This window comes from Orbicella franksi, chromosome 12, assembly GCF_964199315.1.
Source record: "Orbicella franksi chromosome 12, jaOrbFran1.1, whole genome shotgun sequence".
NCBI classification, from domain to species: Eukaryota; Metazoa; Cnidaria; class Anthozoa; order Scleractinia; family Merulinidae; genus Orbicella; species Orbicella franksi.
In genome coordinates this window covers 1431546-1449857 of record NC_138156.1, presented here as the reverse complement: position 1 = coordinate 1449857, position 18312 = coordinate 1431546, and the positions used below count along the sequence as shown (strand labels likewise).

Genomic DNA, 18312 nt, shown 5'->3' with positions numbered 1-18312 from the left:
GCTGTGATATGATGTGAGGACAAATCGAAGCGATGATTCACTTCGTGTGACTTCGGGAATTCTTGTGAAAATCCTTGTTCCCGCAACATAACTTTTCCCTGCTACAAGCCGCGCTAATTCAAACCAGTTCTAATTTGTGCGACTCCTCGCGGGGAAATAGTTTGTCACCGATGATCGCGAAGATGATTGTGACTGCGTTAAGATGTTAAGATTAAAACTGAAGACGAAGTGGCTTTCACCAAGACTGAGAGAAATAAATAAATAACGCGCAATTTAAATCTCAATCTCCTCTGAATAGCCACTCACATGCTTGTAGAAACAAAACTATAATGGAGCTATCGACCTGTGCTGGAAAGGTTTCAGCCTGTTTGTGATAATTCACGACACGTCGAACCGAAAGAGGAATATGATTAAACTTTACGACCACTGAAAAAACATAAGTAATCTCCTGCTTGTCAGTCATGTAATTTGCATATATCACGTGAAGAAACAGGTGAGCACTTTTGTTTTATCGAGAAACTCAAGGTGACCGCATTGGGTTGAGGTGGATTTCCTCTGAGGAAAACTGCGAAGGCCCAGCTATCTTGAATAAAAAAGAACACTCTCATCATGTCGAATTCTGTTGAAGTTGGTTTGGCAAAGTCGACTGGAGTGATAGGCATTGCAGCGGGTCTGTGTGGTCTTAGCAATTGTATCTGTGGCTTCATCTGGCTGGGATACAATGGCTACGGCGGACACGGTCTATGGTCTGGATTTGGGGTGAGTTGAATTCAATTTTTTCCCTAAATTCGCTCGATGCTTAGCTTTTTATTACTACACAGGTACTCAGTTTGTTCGTAAAGTATTCAGTTTAGCGCTTGAACTGTATATATATATAAATATATATGTATCAGCAAGCAGTGTTTGTCACTTTTGAAATGAAGAATCTTGTCAGGCGGCGGCAAATAACCAGCTCAACAGGAAGTTCAGCCTGTACTGAGACAGTCTAGCTTACTTGTGATGACTGTAACTATGGTAGTACAATAGATCCTTTTTAGATTGTTTTAAGGCTGATTTTGACTAGTGAAGCAAGCATAATGTAAGTAGAGGTTAGTGAGGATAACATCAACATAACCACATTTTAATTAAAATTAAAATGATTCGCGAAATTTCTAGGAAGATGATTTTAGCATTGCTCGTCAATCGATCCTCCCTTTAGTTAACACTAACACCGCTCTGACAAGATCAGACAAACGCAATAAAATCTTCATACCTATGTTACGTGTTACCTGCACGAAGAACATTAGCATGAACAAAACAAAATATTTAGTTTCTCTATCATACATCTAGGTTATGACATTCTCGCTACAGATATAATTTTTTGAAAAACACTTGAAGGCATTGAACGAACCACTCAGGTTCTAAGTTATTTTTTTCAGGTGTATCTTTATACAAGGCCAGAGACTGAATTAGTCATAGAAAGAAATAGATATGTCGTATAAAGCCCTGTTTACAAAGAGGTAGGCAAACCGTTACCCTGGCAAGAGGGTCGCCCTGTCTTCTTGTAATCAGTGTAGGGTCTACGGTATATGAAAATGAAGCTACGATTGCGAGCGTTTTCTTATTTTTGAAAAATAGCTCGACGCTGCTCAAGTTCAGTACGGCAAATCACTCAATATGTCAACAGAGGGTCCGGACGCACTGGGCAAATTTTTGTTTATTTTGCGAAAAAATCTGTCATCAATTCCCTGACACAAGTGCGTCCGGTGATTTTTAGATCTACCAAATTTTGTCAAGGCCTACCAAACTTCAAAAGACGCCGTCGTCCTGCCTCGGAGCAGGACAACTTTTTTTCAGGCGTGAAATCTGACAGATTTGTCAATTTACACGCCATGATTTGAAGGAAAATGTCAATCAAGAAAATTTGATCTCTATTTTTAGTCGGAGTATTTCAGTCCGAAGCCCGCCAAAATTAAATTTATATTTGCGCGTCAATCAACGATAAACATGGAAGATTCGTACCTCGGTATGCTCCATGACGATCCGTTCGCACAGTACAACTATTACGGTTCCCAAGTCTACGCTAACGTTCCAGCTGCATCTCCAGGACCAAGCTCTGCTCAATTTGTACATCCGTATGTCCACCCGAGTCAGCCGAGTACAAGTACAAGTGCAAGTTTCACGACTACATGTAATCAAATTGAAAGCGCGCAAGCGATGGTGTTAATTTCCATGTGATTGACATTTGTGGTTAACAAATATTTTGTTGTGATTCAGTGCGCCCACGCTTGATAAATTAAAAATTTGGCAGAGACAAATTTTGTCGAGATTTTTGGAAGGGCCAAACAAATTTTGTCAGTCCAGTGCGTCCGGACCCAGAGATTAAGCTGACAGAACTGAACGGACTAACAAAAAGACACGAAGTTGAGCTGACAAGAGAAGATTTTTGCTGATTTAAATGCAGGGAAAGAGAGATAAAAAATGTTCAATATAATTAAAATGAGAGCGTTTGTTTCCATTAATTCTATTCATAACAAACATGGAGAGGAAACAGATTTTTAAATGAGTGTTTGCAGTACTCGTGATGCATCTGCATGCCGCGAAATGTCTCATTTTCGACGAAGTGTATCTCCTTTATTGAATTACCGGCGTGCCCTTATAATAACTTCCATGTAAAGTATTTAGCTATGAAGGCTTACCATGGAATATTCCATTTCATTTTAATCTATTCATTTACATTTGAATTAAAGGACATTAACATATGACATTATTTTGCACAATATGGACAAACTTTAGATAAAAAGGCTTTCTTCTTTGGGTCAACGCTGTTTTGCAATGTAAGAAATGATCTCAGAGTGTGTGTAAAGGTTTAACCCGAAAAACGAAGCCAGGTTACATACTGACTATGTAACCCTTTCTCGTAGTAATACCATGGAATATCCCCTCAAGTACTTTAAGGCCTCGGTCAAAGGCTTTTACTGGTTAAAATAATTTATTAGGTATACTTCTGATGCCGGGCATAAATGGCAATGGAACCAAATTTAGTACGCAATTATGTTTTAACGTCTTGAAAAAGTGGTTCCCTAGTAAAAGAACACTCCATAGATTTCCGATGAAACTTGGTCTTGTTGTGGTTACAGGACAAGGAGATATTAAAAGCGTAGTAAAAAGATGGGGTCACCGTGCTTGTTTTCACACCACAATGCTGACAAATACGGTTATTTAAGTGACTTCTGGTAATCTCCGTGCGTAACAAATAAGCTCGATTATTCTGAAATTTCAATGCAGCGTGTTATATCACACAGAGTTTGACTTTCTTTGATTGTTTATTCATCTACATCCCAGAAAAACGTCTTCAAATGCCCTGCATTTTTTTATCCTTTAAAGGAAACATAATTTGGACATGCGCTGTTGGGCCCGTTTTGTCTCCCTCTGTAGTATTTATTTCATTTGCCAAAAAGTGGCCATAGATTTCTGCTAATTTTTTTCTCAGTTATTGAGGATATTGTTCTCATTGAAATTATGAAGTAAAAAGTGGGGGTCACCGTGCTCGTTTAAGAGAAAAAGAGCATTTATTTCGCTATCGAGCTTAGTTTGAGGGAAATCTCTTACGTTTTATACGCGCACGCGCTCATCTGCGCGCGCTAATGACGCGAAAATCGTGCGCAGTACGGATGTGCAATGCAATATTAAGGAGAATTGCTGCTTCTGACAGGTCGCGTGCCATGTCACGTGACGTTTAGCGGAAAATAGCCATTATTTGAGGAATCGGTGGCGGATTTTTGAAATATCATCCAACTAAAACGCGTTTTAGATGCAGGTCAATTCTTTCCATCCTCTCACGTTTGGAATGACCGTCCCTCTTTTCGGAGAAAAATTTTATAGGGTCAAAGCTCATTTTTTTCAACGCAATTTTTGCCTTTTGATCCTTTAGATCTTGTAAAAACGAAATCAAGTAAGATCATTCGAAACGTAGCAAGGTAGATAATTTAAATTTGCATCGAAAACGCTCATTTATTGACGGGAGCCATAATCGGGGACCCATACTACTGAAGCAAAATTCAGTCCCCGATTATGGCTCCTGTTGCTCCTGTTATTGATCAATAAAACGAAAATTCGCCACCAATTCGCCGATTTACGAAATTTTAACAAAATGATCACGTGACAAATCACTTGATAAAAATAATATGTCAAGGCAGTGTAGGATGCCAAGATTTATAATAATGAAGATTTCAGCTTCGTGAAAGAAATATAACAAGACATATGGCTGCCCAACTATAATTCCACTTTACATTCCTGACGAAGGCTTGAGCACGAGTCCCTCGCATTTTCGTGGTACATACTTTTCGGTAAGAGTGAGCAGTTGAATAGTTGATCGAGTTTGAGAGAATATTAGGCAAGTTTTGTTGCTCTTTTAACATGTTTTAAGATGTCTTGGAATAACTTGTCGCTCTCCTGTCTTCATGCATTTTTGTTTGATTAATTATACGGATCTCCTCTCTGCCGTGTTAAAATACAACTTTACAGGATGTTGCATCAAACATTGCGTGGCTTTTTTTGTAGTTGATCTTCGCTGCCTTCTTGGGACTGTTCGTCTGGCGATATAGAAACAAGACGATGGTAAGTAGGCGGAAAATACCATGTCCTGGCCGCGGACATACACATTATTTTGGAATAAGTTACAAAGGGAAGTCCTTATTCATTATTGAATGCTCTATGCTCCAATCACATAGTCTCCAGCTTGAATGAAGAAATATTCCCTCTCTTCTCTCCAATAGCTATAAATGCCATATAACTACCAGGTGCTTATGGTAACATCGTCATTAAGCCCCTAAGATAGTGGGTTCCTGAACGACCTGTCTCCCTTGTGTCCCGCTCGTGATGCGATCGCTGAGCATAGTGGGTTTTTATTACGTATTTCTTTTCTTTTTCGCATAAACGTCGTGGAAGGACATATGTTATTTCTTGCATTTTGTACAGTGTGGAAAATGGCCGCCAGAAAAATTTGAAAACGGAGGTTTCACTCCGAAAACGCATCAAATGTTTTGCGTCCACACTACGCCGGAGGAATTTGAAAACGTAACAATAACCGGTCATTCTGGATTTGTGGTTCAGCGGAGAACTCGGGCAGGGAAAGGTCACGTGATTATCGTGATGCCATCGTTGTCGAAAAGCTACGTTTTCCAAATGTTTTCCGTCTACACCAATACGCAAAGCCGGCGTTTTCAAATTCCTCGGGTTTGAAGAGCGTTTTCGCAAGGGGAAAGCTCCGTTTACAAAACGGATTAGTGTGGACGGTACGCCTCACTGCAGAAATAAATCTGCGTTTTCAAATTCCTTCGGTGTTGTGTGGACAGGGTCTTCACTACATGGGTGCTTGAACAAAGTCAATAGAGAGCGCGAAGATGGTGGACAGACGGGATGACGCCTTGCATGTTTTCCGCTCTATTTTCCTCTCTGTTTTTCAGGTGGAGAGGAGGGGAGGCCTAAGAATTGCAACTTCACGCGGGATTTAACTTTAAATTTCATGAAAACTTCTAATGTTTAATCGTGTATCCTCTGCATTATTCCTCAGATGATATTTTTTCTCGTGTCCTGCATCATCCTGGTGATTGTTGTTGGCGTACAAACTGCCATTGCAGCTCTGACTTACATTTTCTGGCGTCTCTTCCAAATTGCAACCGACTGCCGAACATATGCTGGAAAATGCCATTGCCGAACCGACGAGGGTGAATCCATCCCCATAGATCGTAAGTGCTATTAAACAATTAGATTATGAGCACGAGATTTCTATCACCTATAGAAATCGAGAGCGAATAATCTAATTGATTTAGTAAAAATTTACTAGTCGTTCAAAAGTTTCTCTAAATCCTTTTCACAGACACTTGGAAAACGCCAAGAAGCGGCCGTCATTTTGTTGACAAGGGCACACTGCTACGCTGCTATCTATCTATTACGGAAGAGATAGTGAGTAGCGTAGCCAATCTGAGAAAAAATTCGTGATAGAACGCTAGTGGATTTACACTAAAACTGTTTGGAATTTTAGGAGAGAATAGCGCCTTTTTGTTAACAAATCTTTGCTATTTTACCAGTGGAGACGTGTGATCTGATCTCCTCCATTGACGCGATGTTCCTGGCTCTGACAATATTTTCTGCGATTGGCACCATCGTTTCACTCGCTGGCTCCATTGTGGGATGCATGGGCACGTGCTGCGCTAGAAATCAGGTAATATTTTATTCAGTTACATATAGGCTGCTGTATTAGCGGCCAGTTTTGCGGTTTTTTTCTTGACGCCGTCTCTTGGTTCGATTGGCATTCCAGCTTTCCAGCAAGGACACTCGTCATGGGTGAAACTTGTTTTAAGTTTGATTACTCTTGTTCATCTTATCTCGTCACAGCAACCAGGCGCAGTGGTTGTGGTTCAGCAGCCGTCTATGACCCAGTCCTCTGTACTTTACACTACCACCCAGTACCCTGCAGAGGGTTACCCAGTCCACCACAATCCTGTACAACAATATCCCCAGTACCCCGCAGCTCAAGTCGGCCAGTACCCTCCACCCCAGTACTCGGCGACCCCGGGAGAGGGAGGACAACCTGGAGAAGCGGCAATACCACCCAAAGCATAGACGCGTCTGCATTATAAGATCCGTAAACTAACTAGAACTTTATCTTAACGATAATATAGATGTATAAATGCATGTCGCTTGGCTTTTAACAATAACGTGTAGCTGAAGCTGTTGTAGTTTCAGAAGACGACCATAATTTTATTGATACGCAGCAACCTCTGAATAAAACCTGTTTATACGTCAGGTCCACATAAGAAAGGCATCTAGATTACAGATTACAGCATACATCATTTGAAACAGGACAACATCTACCAATATGTTGTGAAGTCTTAGTAAATACGTTAGACCTACAAAATTTGAAAGAATCACATCTAGTCAGTTTATTGGCAGTCACCGCGTTACGCCTGTAGAATTATATTTAAAAAAGATGTAACGCAACACGCTAACCAAACATGTACGCGTTACTCGAGCTATCTGGTAGTTCTCTCGTAGAATAGCATATAAGCGCAGCTTGATAGGGCTTGGTCACGCGATGCGGCCTCCACAATTTCGTCTGACGTGTAAATCCACTTGGACGCATGTTCATTGCCTTGGGGAGTTTCAAATCTCCTGTAAGTGACGTAATGACCATCATCCACGGATCCCATGTGAACAACAACCGCCATTAGTTTGAAAACTGCACGGCCGCTACTGTAAAACAGAGACAAAATAAAGGCGTCAAACACTATCCAGACTTAACCCAACATCTTTCGGTTTCCGAAACTTTATAATGATAAAAAAAACTTACTGGACCATGTTGCTGAGGAGCGCATGGTCATACTGCTTCCGTGATGAAAGGTCCCTTTTATCTCTCTAATGATAAATACAAAGAAACAACCTTCAACCTCCCCTCCCCCGACTTCCTGGTCCAAGAACTTTAATCTTCACCATTAAATTACAGCATAGAGAGAACTGGCTGCGCTCGTTGGGTAGAATTATGCGAGAGAGCAAGTGCGTAGTGTAGCCAAATGCTGCATAATACAATAAACATGCTATTGTATAATGTGTGACCCCAACTGCGGCTTTAACCAATTATATGCCAAAGTTATTGCGACCACGCAATTAACCAATCAAAATCTGAAGGATTTCGCAGCCGATGGTAAGTGCGGGAAAATATCGCATAACACAAATCACAGTAAGGGACATTAATCTTGTACATGACTGAACAAGTTCTTAACAAATCATTGTTTACCTCTTTGTGTTTGCTTTAATGAACGAAGTGGCTAGTTCATTTAGATAACCATTCAGCTCCATGTCCCTGGCTGCAGTCACTTGAAGACCTCCATTTGAGAGTGAGGCAATCTTACGTGTATCTTTAATCACACAGTCCTTTTGGGAGCAGTTTTTCGGCTCCAAAGGCTCGTATAAAAACGGCTCCATATCAAGAAACTCTGGAAATTTAATGAAGGAGTTGTTTTTATACGGGACGCCATTGGCGTGCCAGTAAGTTCTTTGAATGTGGATACAAAGACACTGTGGTAACTGAAAATAAACAACAGGAAATTAAAACAGGCAAAGACTGACTTAGCCGTGAAATACCATTCAGCCAAATCTTTTTAACACCACTATGAATGATGAAGTGTTGTAATTTGGAAGAATATACGTGTACCAAGAACATTATCATGTCATCTTAATGCCATAAGGTCCATAAGGTATGTCTTGTCACCAAGCAATGTAGCTTGGCACATGTCCAAAGCACCTGTTACGTTACCTAGCAATGCCTGATTTGTTTTAAATTACGTATTGATCCATGTTCGGCCCCATAAAATGTCAAATTACAGCTGTCAAGATTATTATATACTACTAAGTTTACACCACACAATTGAATTCAGTGGGAATCACCACTGTTTTGCACGCCCACCCTAATTAAAAAAAAAAACGAAACAAAAAAGATCGAATATAAGTCAGTTACTTTTCCTAGTGTGAGCCGTTTGATAAATGTAGTCCTGACAGCACTGGTTGAGTCATCTGTGTTTTGCTGCTGTCGGCAGCCATGACACTCGACTGCATCCACTGTCTCTGAACAAACAAACATATGTAACAGGTCCTCTAGTGCCAGGCCCATCTGTAGACAGAATCATATGATAAGGGTTTAAAGATGAATTCTCCATACTGGTTGTTGTTTCCGTTGAATAAGCTAGCTCCAAGAGTTTGGTGGCACATCAACACAGAATCCCCTCACAGATGATTTTCTCTTTATTTATATCGTTATTCTCTTGGTTTAAGTTTTGTTCCTGCAGAGTTGCAGTGACATAACTAGGAAGTCACCTAGAAAACACTAAGCCAAATCATTAACAAGTCCAGCTGTTTATTCTGGCTTTGGCAGCTCCAAAGGTTTTATCTCAGTCGTTGCTTTCATGTACAAAATTTCAACTGGATTTAAGTTCTCTTTCAGCTGGCAAAATTAGCCTGTAGCCAGCCCTTAGTGACATCCTAGTCTGTTTGGTGTCACAAATCAGAGATCTGAAAAGGAGCCAGTAGGGTTCAATGGTTCCAGAGGAATACATCTATCTAAAACATTGTGGACTACCCACCTTTCCACAATTCCAGGATAAACTTGAATATTAAAATACCTGAAAGGTTGTTGGTAAACTGAGGGACAGGCTATCATAACTGTCAAACTTAACTGGGCACTGTGCAAAAAAAAGAAAAAAAAATTATCACAAAAAAATGCAGTTTTGATACTTGTATCACATGTACCCTGGATCTGGAGATGGGTTCTAAAAACTTAAACAAAAGAGAATAAAAAATTAAAGACCTGTCTGACATCTAGGTCATTTTCTATCATCGTGTAAAATACTTTATTATATGTCTCAGTCAGTAGACACGTTGTGATTGGTCAAAAGTTGGTCTTGTTGCAAGACTGTTTCATGATTTATTGCCATCTGTTCTTAACTTTTATAGCAAGTACAAGTCTACAACTTTCTTTTACTCTAAATTGTGTATAAAAGTGTGCTAACTACTTAAAAGCGATTTCGAATTGACTTGTTTTGCTTTCAAGGTGTGTCAGAAATTTGAAGCTGTTCCACATGAATAGAAATCATTCCTAAACCTGTCAAACACACTGTAGAGATATAATAAATATCTTACTAACCTTGTCTTCTTGGTCCGTACTATGAGTTCCGGATCTTTGTTTTTCCCCTTCAATTTACGGCCAGAACGCTTCACGCTTGGGCCATAAATTGAAGCAGGAAAAAACTCAGTCCATAACTTACAGTACGGACCTCAAACTCAGTCAGTAAAAGGTATGCATTTTACAAGGAAAAGATGCAAATTTCACTTAATCTGTATTTGGAGTAACCAAAGCTTGTAGAATAATCTCAATGCACAAAACAGACAAGAATGTGAATCAGTCAAGCATTGTAAGCCAACCTTCCCCTTTAGGGAACATTAAAAAATATCTTAATTATTTACATACATTAAAAATCTGCCATAGTTGAACTGTGTCAGTGGGTGAAATGTACCTTTGCTCCACATTGTTTACACACCAGCTGGCTTGCCAGTAAGCCATGGAATGGCAGATGAGGTTTATTACAGCAGTCTCTTTTGATGGGCACTAAAATGACAGGTTCACATTTTATTGACAGAATCATTATTTTGTAGAGATGCAAAGAAGACGCAAAATATTGTCAGCCATGTTCCAAAAAGTTTCTTTAAATATTACACTTTCCCTGTACTGACACTCAAAACTTAGTATTTATATTGTGCATGACCAAATTTGACACATAATAACACACAAGCACTAGGTACCTTTGCTTCTGTGTACCATGGATGTGTCCTCTTCAATTGAATCATCATGTTTCTGTAAATGACAGCACATCACTTGCTACACTGAATACACTCACAAATGTGAATCAAAATTTTGACTTGAGTTCAGCAAGAAGTTAAGTTTGACAAGCTCTGCCATGCTACATGACTCTGGCATGGCAGTGATTCGACAACATGCTTCTGCTGTGCCAAACAAAATTCATAAAATATTTTGGTTGGATTGCAATCCCACTGGGAATTACAAGGATATTTTTGTTATGAAGCATCAGTAAATCCAAAAGCTGGTACAACTCTGGTACAAAGACTGAATCAGAGTCACATTTCTTTCACACTACAGTCAAACCTAGCTAATTGCAATTAAGTTCAGCATGGGAGAAGCAGAATGTCTTACTAACTGGGCCGAAGTGACATTAAATTCTTCAACAGACAGAGCCCTCTCATCCAGTAAACCAAGGAAAAAATTTTGGGTGACTTCATAAAACATATTTCATTATCACTAACCTCAACTGTAGCAATGTCACCTAGGTTCATCACACCTGCAGGTTCACCCTGTGATTAGAATTACATTGCATTATAAATGCACTATCCAAGCCCTGGGCTTATATTTGTTCAAAAGGCTTTTTGCTGGACTTATTTTTCCAGGACGTGGTGTATTACCAGGTGGGATTTTATACTTCAAATTATATTTGGGTCATTGTTAGGAATCAAGGATGTGAGCCAAACATTTGAGGTGTATATAAGAATAATGATAAAACTAAAAAGCAATGGCAAGGCCTATCGTCCATAAATGAATGTATAAGTCTCCTTAAAAGATTGAACAAAGACCTTTCAGTAAACAGTGCAGTAAGTGAATGAGACTAAAGACTAGCACTAATGGTTGTCGTCAGAATTCAACTGGATATTTGGGGTGGTTGGTTATGGGGAGGTTCAGCTGTACATATTATCTGTTTAAAGATGAATAGTTTCAGATACTGATACAATTGCAATAGGCAAACCGAGCAAGACTTGTTTCTTTTTAAATATAATTTGATGCTAATTCGAGGGTTAAATATACAAAACTGGAGATTACTTAGAACAGTTGCAAATACCGTTTGTCAAATGTACAGGTAAGATTTAAGAAATACATAAACAGTAGCCTCCATTTAGCACAAAAATAAGCATGGATAATATCTAGATTAAGCAAAGCCTAAAAGTGGAACTCTGGCTGGGTCATTCAAAGTCTGACTAAGCTAACCCAGGATAAGCAAGAAATTTGATTTGAGTTTTGTAGCTTTGCAGCGAGGTTCTCTGTTTATGTTGTTTGGCCTTCTCTTTTGAGTTTGAATAACCTCAACCTACACAAAACATAAACAGTGAAACTTGTTAACTTTTAATCCTGGGTTAGCATTAAACCAGCCCTGATTACAAGTTAGGGTCAGTTGAGCCTGCAATTCAATCAAAACATAGTGCTTGGTCAGTGGTCAACTTTAAAAACAAACACTTGACCTCCATGAGCAACAAACTTGAGCTCATGATATGGTCACTTGATAGTGATCAGTGGATACCTTGTTTTGACAGGTGCCAATTCATCATAACACGGATGCCCCATATCAAAGATGTATACCATAAACCAAGACTTGGTATTAGCTGGAGTATGGCCGCCATGTTGACTATGAAAAAATGGTTGCATGGTTTTCTATTTCTCTGCTTGCACATGGTTCTCTTCCTATAGTTATGATGCTCTGCTTGGTGGTCCTTCGGCCTGCCACAGCTCTGCTATTATTTTCTCCACAGATATTCTCAGTTCTGAGAGGCAAACAGTTTTCCAAGTGCGAAGCTCAAGGAACACTGTGAGCTGTGAGGAACTAATAATGTCCAAGGACAAATACCTGAGCATTTTGTTAAAGCCAAATGGAGGCTATTGAGCTTGTTACCTTTCAAATATTTTTCACAACACATGGGTTCTTTCAAAAATATTATTGGAGAATATCTCTTGGATTCATTCATGTTAAGTGTTTAGACCAATCACGTGCGAGCAAAAATATTTTATGGGTTAAAATAGTCTATAAAGAGCCATCATTACCATTTCATCATCTAAAGTAGAAGAAAGAACATGGAAGAATTCATGGGCATCCTGTGAAAACAATATGTCATATTGTCAATTCAATAACAACACTTACTATATGGCTAGCTCCATGAGCGGGCAAGATGAATCAAATTCAGCACTGTGATTGGCTACCTGAGTGGGCAAGATGGAGCTATCTTGCCCACTCAGGACTATCCGCCGCGTCCCGCAAGAAAAATTTCCCCGAAAGCCATATAATAAATCTTTATTGACCGAGCTTGTTTGGTCAAGATGGCTGGATATTGGCCTCCTTCTTTTTTTTGCGAGTTTATGGACCTTGACTCCATCTCGGTCCATAAACACGGAAAAAAAGAACTTGGCCAATATCCAGCCATCTTGACCGAACAAGCTTTGTCAATAACCCATAAATCTTAAAATCTCAAAAGAAAGCTGATATGTCAATTATTAATGCCATAGACATGAAACTGATTACCGGTGTATTAAATGAGACCCCCAAGAACAACATCATTTTATCATGGATTCCTTTAAAACCAAAACCATAGTACAGAAATGTGGATTATTTCCACTGTCAGCTACCACTGACCTGCTGTTCTGTAGGTATGAACCAGCCATGAGAAATAAGAGCAGATAACACAGAGTCTGGGCAAATGACATCATCTCCCTCCACAAAACCACTATTCAAAGCTTCATAGAAACACAATGATAAAATACCAGTAAATATTATTACACCTTATGTGCTATCAAAAACAAAGGTTAATATTGATCTGCGTAAGCTAACATAAGAGTAGGAAGAAACTCGTAAGCACGAAACTCGTAAGCACGAAACTCGTAAGCACGAAACTCGGAGTAACAGCAAATCTTACCTCTTCGTTATTACTCATATACTCAGCTCTACACTATATGTGTATTGAGCACTATTTTAATGGGATCTGCTACTTCCTCATATGGTTATATTCGCTCCTGCTTAACAACAGTAGAGCACTTTTCGCCGATCGCCGTTATCCACAATGGAGAAAACAAGATTCAACTATTCAATGAAGAACATTCCTATCCCACCAAGAAACTCCTACCTCAAGAAACTCATCGAAAAGACCGAAAGTGTAATCAAGCGTATGCGTTGGAAAGCCTTCTTCTTCGAACAGAATAAAGATAAGAATAACACAGACCACAAAAACGACGACGACAACATTGACAACAACAACTTTGGTTTTAAATCAAGAAAATGCCCTCCTCAGAACGAAGACCTAAAAAACTTTGAAACTGACGTGTACGAAATGATCAAGAACATTGAATTCAGGCAAATACGAGATGACTTCCAAGACCATCTACAACAAGACATTAGGAAAATAAACAACTCCACAAAAACATTCATACCCGCTGACAAAACAACCAACTACTACGAAGTAGACAAAGCTTCGCACGACAAGCTTCTCAAGGACAATATCACATCGACGTACAAGAAAGCAAATTCTAATACGATTACTGCTATTAACAAAGAAGCTCAAGTCATTGCTACTAATCTGAACATTGACGACCGCGCGGAACGCATGGCTGAACGACAGGCTTTTATAACACTCAAAGACCATAAAGACAACTTCCAGAACAAACCTACATGTAGACTCATTAACCCTGCAAAAAGTGAGATTGGACGTATCAGTAAAGAAATCCTCGCGAACATTAACACGACTGTGAGACAGAAGACTGGCCTTAACCAATGGAAAAACTCATCATCCGTCATCAACTGGTTCTCCTCTATACAACACAAAGATCAACATACCTTCGCCGTATTTGACATTGAGAACTTCTACCCTTCCATTACTGAGAAACTTCTTACAGACGCAATCAACTTCGCCAAACAATTCACTTCCATTACGGACCGCGACATCGATATTATTATGCATTCAAGAAAATCCCTTCTCTTTGACAGTAACACCGCCTGGATCAAGAAAAACAACAGTTCTTTTGACGTTACTATGGGCAGCTTCGACGGAGCCGAAGTATGCGAGCTCGTAGGCTTATTCATTCTCGACGACCTGTGTAACATATACGGGATAGACAACATCGGGCTTTACAGAGACGACGGACTTGCCATCTTCAAAAACATCTCCGGACCTCAAGCAGACCGTACAAGGAAGGACATAACAAGACGCTTCAAGACATATGGACTTAACATTACCATACAGACTAACATGAAAATTGTTAACTACCTGGACGTCACCTTCGATCTTACAAAAGGTACCTACTGCCCCTACAGAAAGCCTAACGACGAGCCGCAGTACATCAACACAAAGTCTAACCACCCACCTAACATAATAAAGCAACTTCCAGCATCCATCAATCGCCGTATTTCCGCCAACTCATGCAACGAACACGAATTCAACAAGGCCAAACCAATCTACGAAACTGCTTTGAAAGCCAGCGGACACTCTGAAACACTAATTTACAACGAAGACAATCAACCAACACGCCCCCGACGCAACAGACAAAGAAACATTATATGGTACAACCCTCCATTTAGTAAAAACGTAAAGACAAACATCGGTAGAACATTCCTGAAGCTCATATCTAAGCACTTTCCGAACCAACATAAATACCACAGCCTCTTCAACAAAAACAACGTCAAAGTCAGCTACAGTTGCATGGACAACATGAAAACAGTAATCAACAAACACAACATGAAAATAACAAACGCCGACAACAACGCCAACGCAATCACCGGAGAGCAATGCAACTGCCGCAAAAAAGACCAATGCCCGCTAGACAACAAATGCCTGACTTCCAGTGTAATCTACAACGCACAAGTTACAACTAACAACACAACCAAGAACTACATTGGACTGACAGAAGGAACATTCAAACAGAGATTCTCGCAGCACAAATCCACATTTAAGCACAGAAAACACATCAACAGCACCGAGCTTTCTAAATACATCTGGCAACTACACGACAAAAAACAAGACTTCAACATCAAATGGTCAATTATTAGCCGTGCAAGACCCTACAACAACATTTCCAAACGATGCGACCTCTGCCTCACAGAAAAACTAATGATTATCAAACATAGCAACGACAATCTACTAAACAAAAGATCAGAACTTATTTCTAAATGCCGGCACGAGAACAAATTCTACTTGAAGAACGCTTGACACTTTCTTTATATTGTACTGCACCCACGCAGTTTATACTCGTCCCCGTAGTTTCTGTCTTCACACCTATTGTTTTCCAGTATAACTATCACTTATTGTAATGCAACTAGTCCAGCAATTAGCCTATTGTTTAATACCGTGTATATATATCTAGTTGATAGGAATGCTTATCATTAAATACTGTCTGATGAGTGCGTAAGCACGAAACTCGGAGTAACAGCAAATCTTGCCTCTTCGTTATTACTCATAAGAGTAGGAAGACAAAACTTTAAACTTTTGACTTTTCTGGCTTCTGTTACATACCTGTTCTAATACCCATGACAATGAGATTTATTAAATACATTAATAATTGAAGGCTTTTGTGCAAAAAGGGCATATATTGCTTTTTGGGTTGATTTTTATTTTTTGCAGGATCAAGCTAATTTTTGGTAGACTGACTTGTTTTGACATGAAAAGCATTGTTGCATAATAATTATTTTATTGATTTGCACTTCATTTTCGAGAAATAATGTATGCAGAAAAACTCAGTTTTCCAAGTGGCATTGGAGCGAATCCTTCAATGGTGAATTTTGACGTGACGCGAATTTAAACGGTTGCTTTTAGCAGCTTCAACAGCACGCTTTTTTTAAAAATAGATGTTTCTATTTTTGAAAGAAGTAGAGAAATAGACCAGAAAAAAATCGATCGACCTTGTATCGAACCGGTGTCACGACAAAACAAACTCAAATCTGGCCCGTTCAGTGCTTTATTCGCTTGCATTAACAAAGCAACAGTAAGATAATAGCATAATTATATGAATGATAAAACTTGTATCAGTTTGAACAACTAGCGGCAAATACCATGCTTCGGTGACTTCATCGTTTAGCAGAACAAAAGGTTTCCTTTGTTTTCATTCAACAAGAGATCTCCAAAAGATACCCTTGAAGACCAATCAACACATGTATTTCTTATTTCACATGCTTTTCCCTTCGACATTGATAAAATGAAGTCGTCGAAACCCCATGTAACCTTACTTATGTTAATTTCCCTGTTTAAATGTTTTCTAATGATAAATAATATTTATAATGTCTAACCATCATGATATTGTATTCCAGTTACTTTTACAGACCTTTTACTAGTATTTTCAACTCCATTGCTAAGTTGGATAGAGATTTACCATCACTGTCGGCAGAAAAATCCTGTAACCATGCCACAAATGATGGCAAGATTGCAATTCCCTAGTAAAGTTTCAAGATCAAAAAACAAATTTAATACAACAATAAATTACACCAAAAGTGCATTACTTAAATTCAGGCACCATCAAATTTAATTTTAACAGGCAGGCCCAGAATTATGCCTGTGTCAGTTATGAATTTATGTATAGTAGTAAGTATAGTGTTAACAACTACAAAGAACGCGCTGAGGTGTTAAACAGTAGAGAGACAGTATCTGTTACTGAGAGGTTATCACCTGTAGGAGGTTAAAATATGCATAAAATAGCATAAATATGGCTGAGATAGTCAACAAGCATTGGTCATTTCCCAAGTGAAGAAATCTTAACAAACCTTAAAGCTCTTTAAAATCTGCAGAGACCTACCAAAGACCCGTCAAAAATAAAGTATGCAGACATGTGAGGAAGTCACAAGAGTTTTGTAGCTGGAAACCCTGGTGTAAGCCTGGGAGGATGACTCCCATATAAAAAGGACCTGGATGCTTGTCGGAAATTTTGAAAAGAACCCCTAAGAGGTACCAAGGTCCTGTTTTGTGGGTGTGGCTTGAATTTGTTTCATTCCTAAGAGGTATCAATTCTAAAACAACATATTCAGCATCTCTGGCCTCTTTTTTGGCTCAGTCCCATAAAAGGTACTGCAAAAGATCCTGCTGTGGAACTTTTAAGGGTGAACACCCTAAGAGCTACTAAAACTGCTTTTTTAACCTCTAAAAGGTACGACAAGCACACCGTCTTTTTATATAGGAGTCCCCCCCCAACCCCACAGGAGTTTAAGAAACCTCATTGATATCCAGCCATGATTATTACACTTCAGATGCTCATTATACTCCTTAAACAGTGGAACTATACTAGGAGTTTAAAATAACATAATAAAAGCACGTAATAAATAATTACAATATGTATATATACAATAAAAATTATAAGTTAGTAAAAGATAAGATAAAATAGATTAAGTATAATCTCGTCGAGACAAGTTAGGACGTCTGGATATACATTATACAAAAGATTTAATGGCTGCAAGAGCAATAGTCTTAAAATTATTTATATCAACATCTTCATAAATAGGTAAATTGTTCCATGCTACTATTGTCCTTGGATAAAAGGATAAAAACATATGACTAGACTGTACAAACCTGCAATATGGAATTCATAAAACAAGTGTTCCCAAGATTCATGAGACCAGGGGGACGATCTGTTAGTAAGCAAAGTAGATAAGAAGTGTTACTAAACTCTAGACGAGAGCTTAACTTTCAAAGATAGGAATATAACTGATAATGCAACTTATGTGATGAATAATAAACCACAATCTTCGATTGTGAGATTATGTGCTTCGTCTTAAAAAGAACAAAGTAACACTAACCACCTCTTGTTGCCTTAGATTTCTTTCCATAAGGAGCCCAAAGGACATAAAAGCTGGCTCCAATCGCCGCAGCGGCCGCAAATACTGTCACACATCGGCCATCCATGCTCCTCTTTTTCCTGTCATTTTTGGAGATCATTACACAAGGTAGTTTTTTGTTTTGCCGTGAGACCCTGGA

At 39.0% G+C, this 18312-nt stretch overlaps 2 protein-coding genes across 3 annotated transcripts; one reads left to right on the top strand and one right to left on the bottom strand.

Moving 5' to 3' along the window:
* Positions 1-365: 365 nt before the first annotated feature.
* On the top strand, positions 366-6619 carry LOC145463374 (uncharacterized). The gene is made up of 5 exons (XM_081447124.1): positions 366-759; positions 4543-4599; positions 5555-5729; positions 6072-6205; positions 6379-6619. Exons 1-5 carry the CDS (start codon positions 610-612, stop codon positions 6604-6606), a joined length of 744 nt encoding a protein of 247 aa, XP_081303250.1. The 5' UTR covers positions 366-609; the 3' UTR covers positions 6607-6619.
* A 397-nt stretch (positions 6620-7016) lies between these two features.
* Positions 7017-18274, bottom strand: LOC145463369 (ubiquitin carboxyl-terminal hydrolase 30-like). Of its 2 annotated transcripts, none has more exons than XM_081447119.1 (12): positions 18135-18274; positions 17908-17966; positions 16673-16781; positions 13002-13102; positions 12416-12466; positions 10855-10902; positions 10336-10387; positions 10050-10141; positions 9159-9218; positions 8498-8650; positions 7778-8067; positions 7017-7236 (listed from the first exon to the last, which is right to left on the bottom strand). In XM_081447119.1, exons 1-12 carry the CDS (start codon positions 18271-18273, stop codon positions 7017-7019), a joined length of 1374 nt encoding a protein of 457 aa, XP_081303245.1. In that variant the 5' UTR covers position 18274. The 2 variants fall into 2 exon arrangements, with proteins under 2 accessions (XP_081303245.1, XP_081303246.1); XM_081447120.1 differs by having other exon boundaries at positions 18138-18274.
* Positions 18275-18312: the final 38 nt, after the last annotated feature.

What these genes read in the sequence shown, in the direction of transcription:
- LOC145463374 (XM_081447124.1), top strand. Translation starts at nt 610, where the DNA reads ATGTCGAATTCTGTTGAAGTTGGTTTGGCAAAGTCGACTGGAGTGATA. An exon ending in GATATAGAAACAAGACGATG is followed by an intron (nt 4,600 to 5,554) that starts GTAAGTAGGCGG and finishes ATTATTCCTCAG; the next exon opens with ATGATATTTTTTCTCGTGTC. An exon ending in TGAATCCATCCCCATAGATC is followed by an intron (nt 5,730 to 6,071) that starts GTAAGTGCTATT and finishes CTATTTTACCAG; the next exon opens with TGGAGACGTGTGATCTGATC.
- LOC145463369 (XM_081447119.1), bottom strand. Translation starts at nt 18,273, where the DNA reads ATGATCTCCAAAAATGACAGGAAAAAGAGGAGCATGGATGGCCGATGT. An exon ending in GTAAACAATGTGGAGCAAAG is followed by an intron (nt 9,219 to 10,049) that starts GTACATTTCACC and finishes TTTTTTGCACAG; the next exon opens with TGCCCAGTTAAGTTTGACAG. An exon ending in AACGGCTCACACTAGGAAAA is followed by an intron (nt 8,068 to 8,497) that starts GTAACTGACTTA and finishes GTTTATTTTCAG; the next exon opens with TTACCACAGTGTCTTTGTAT.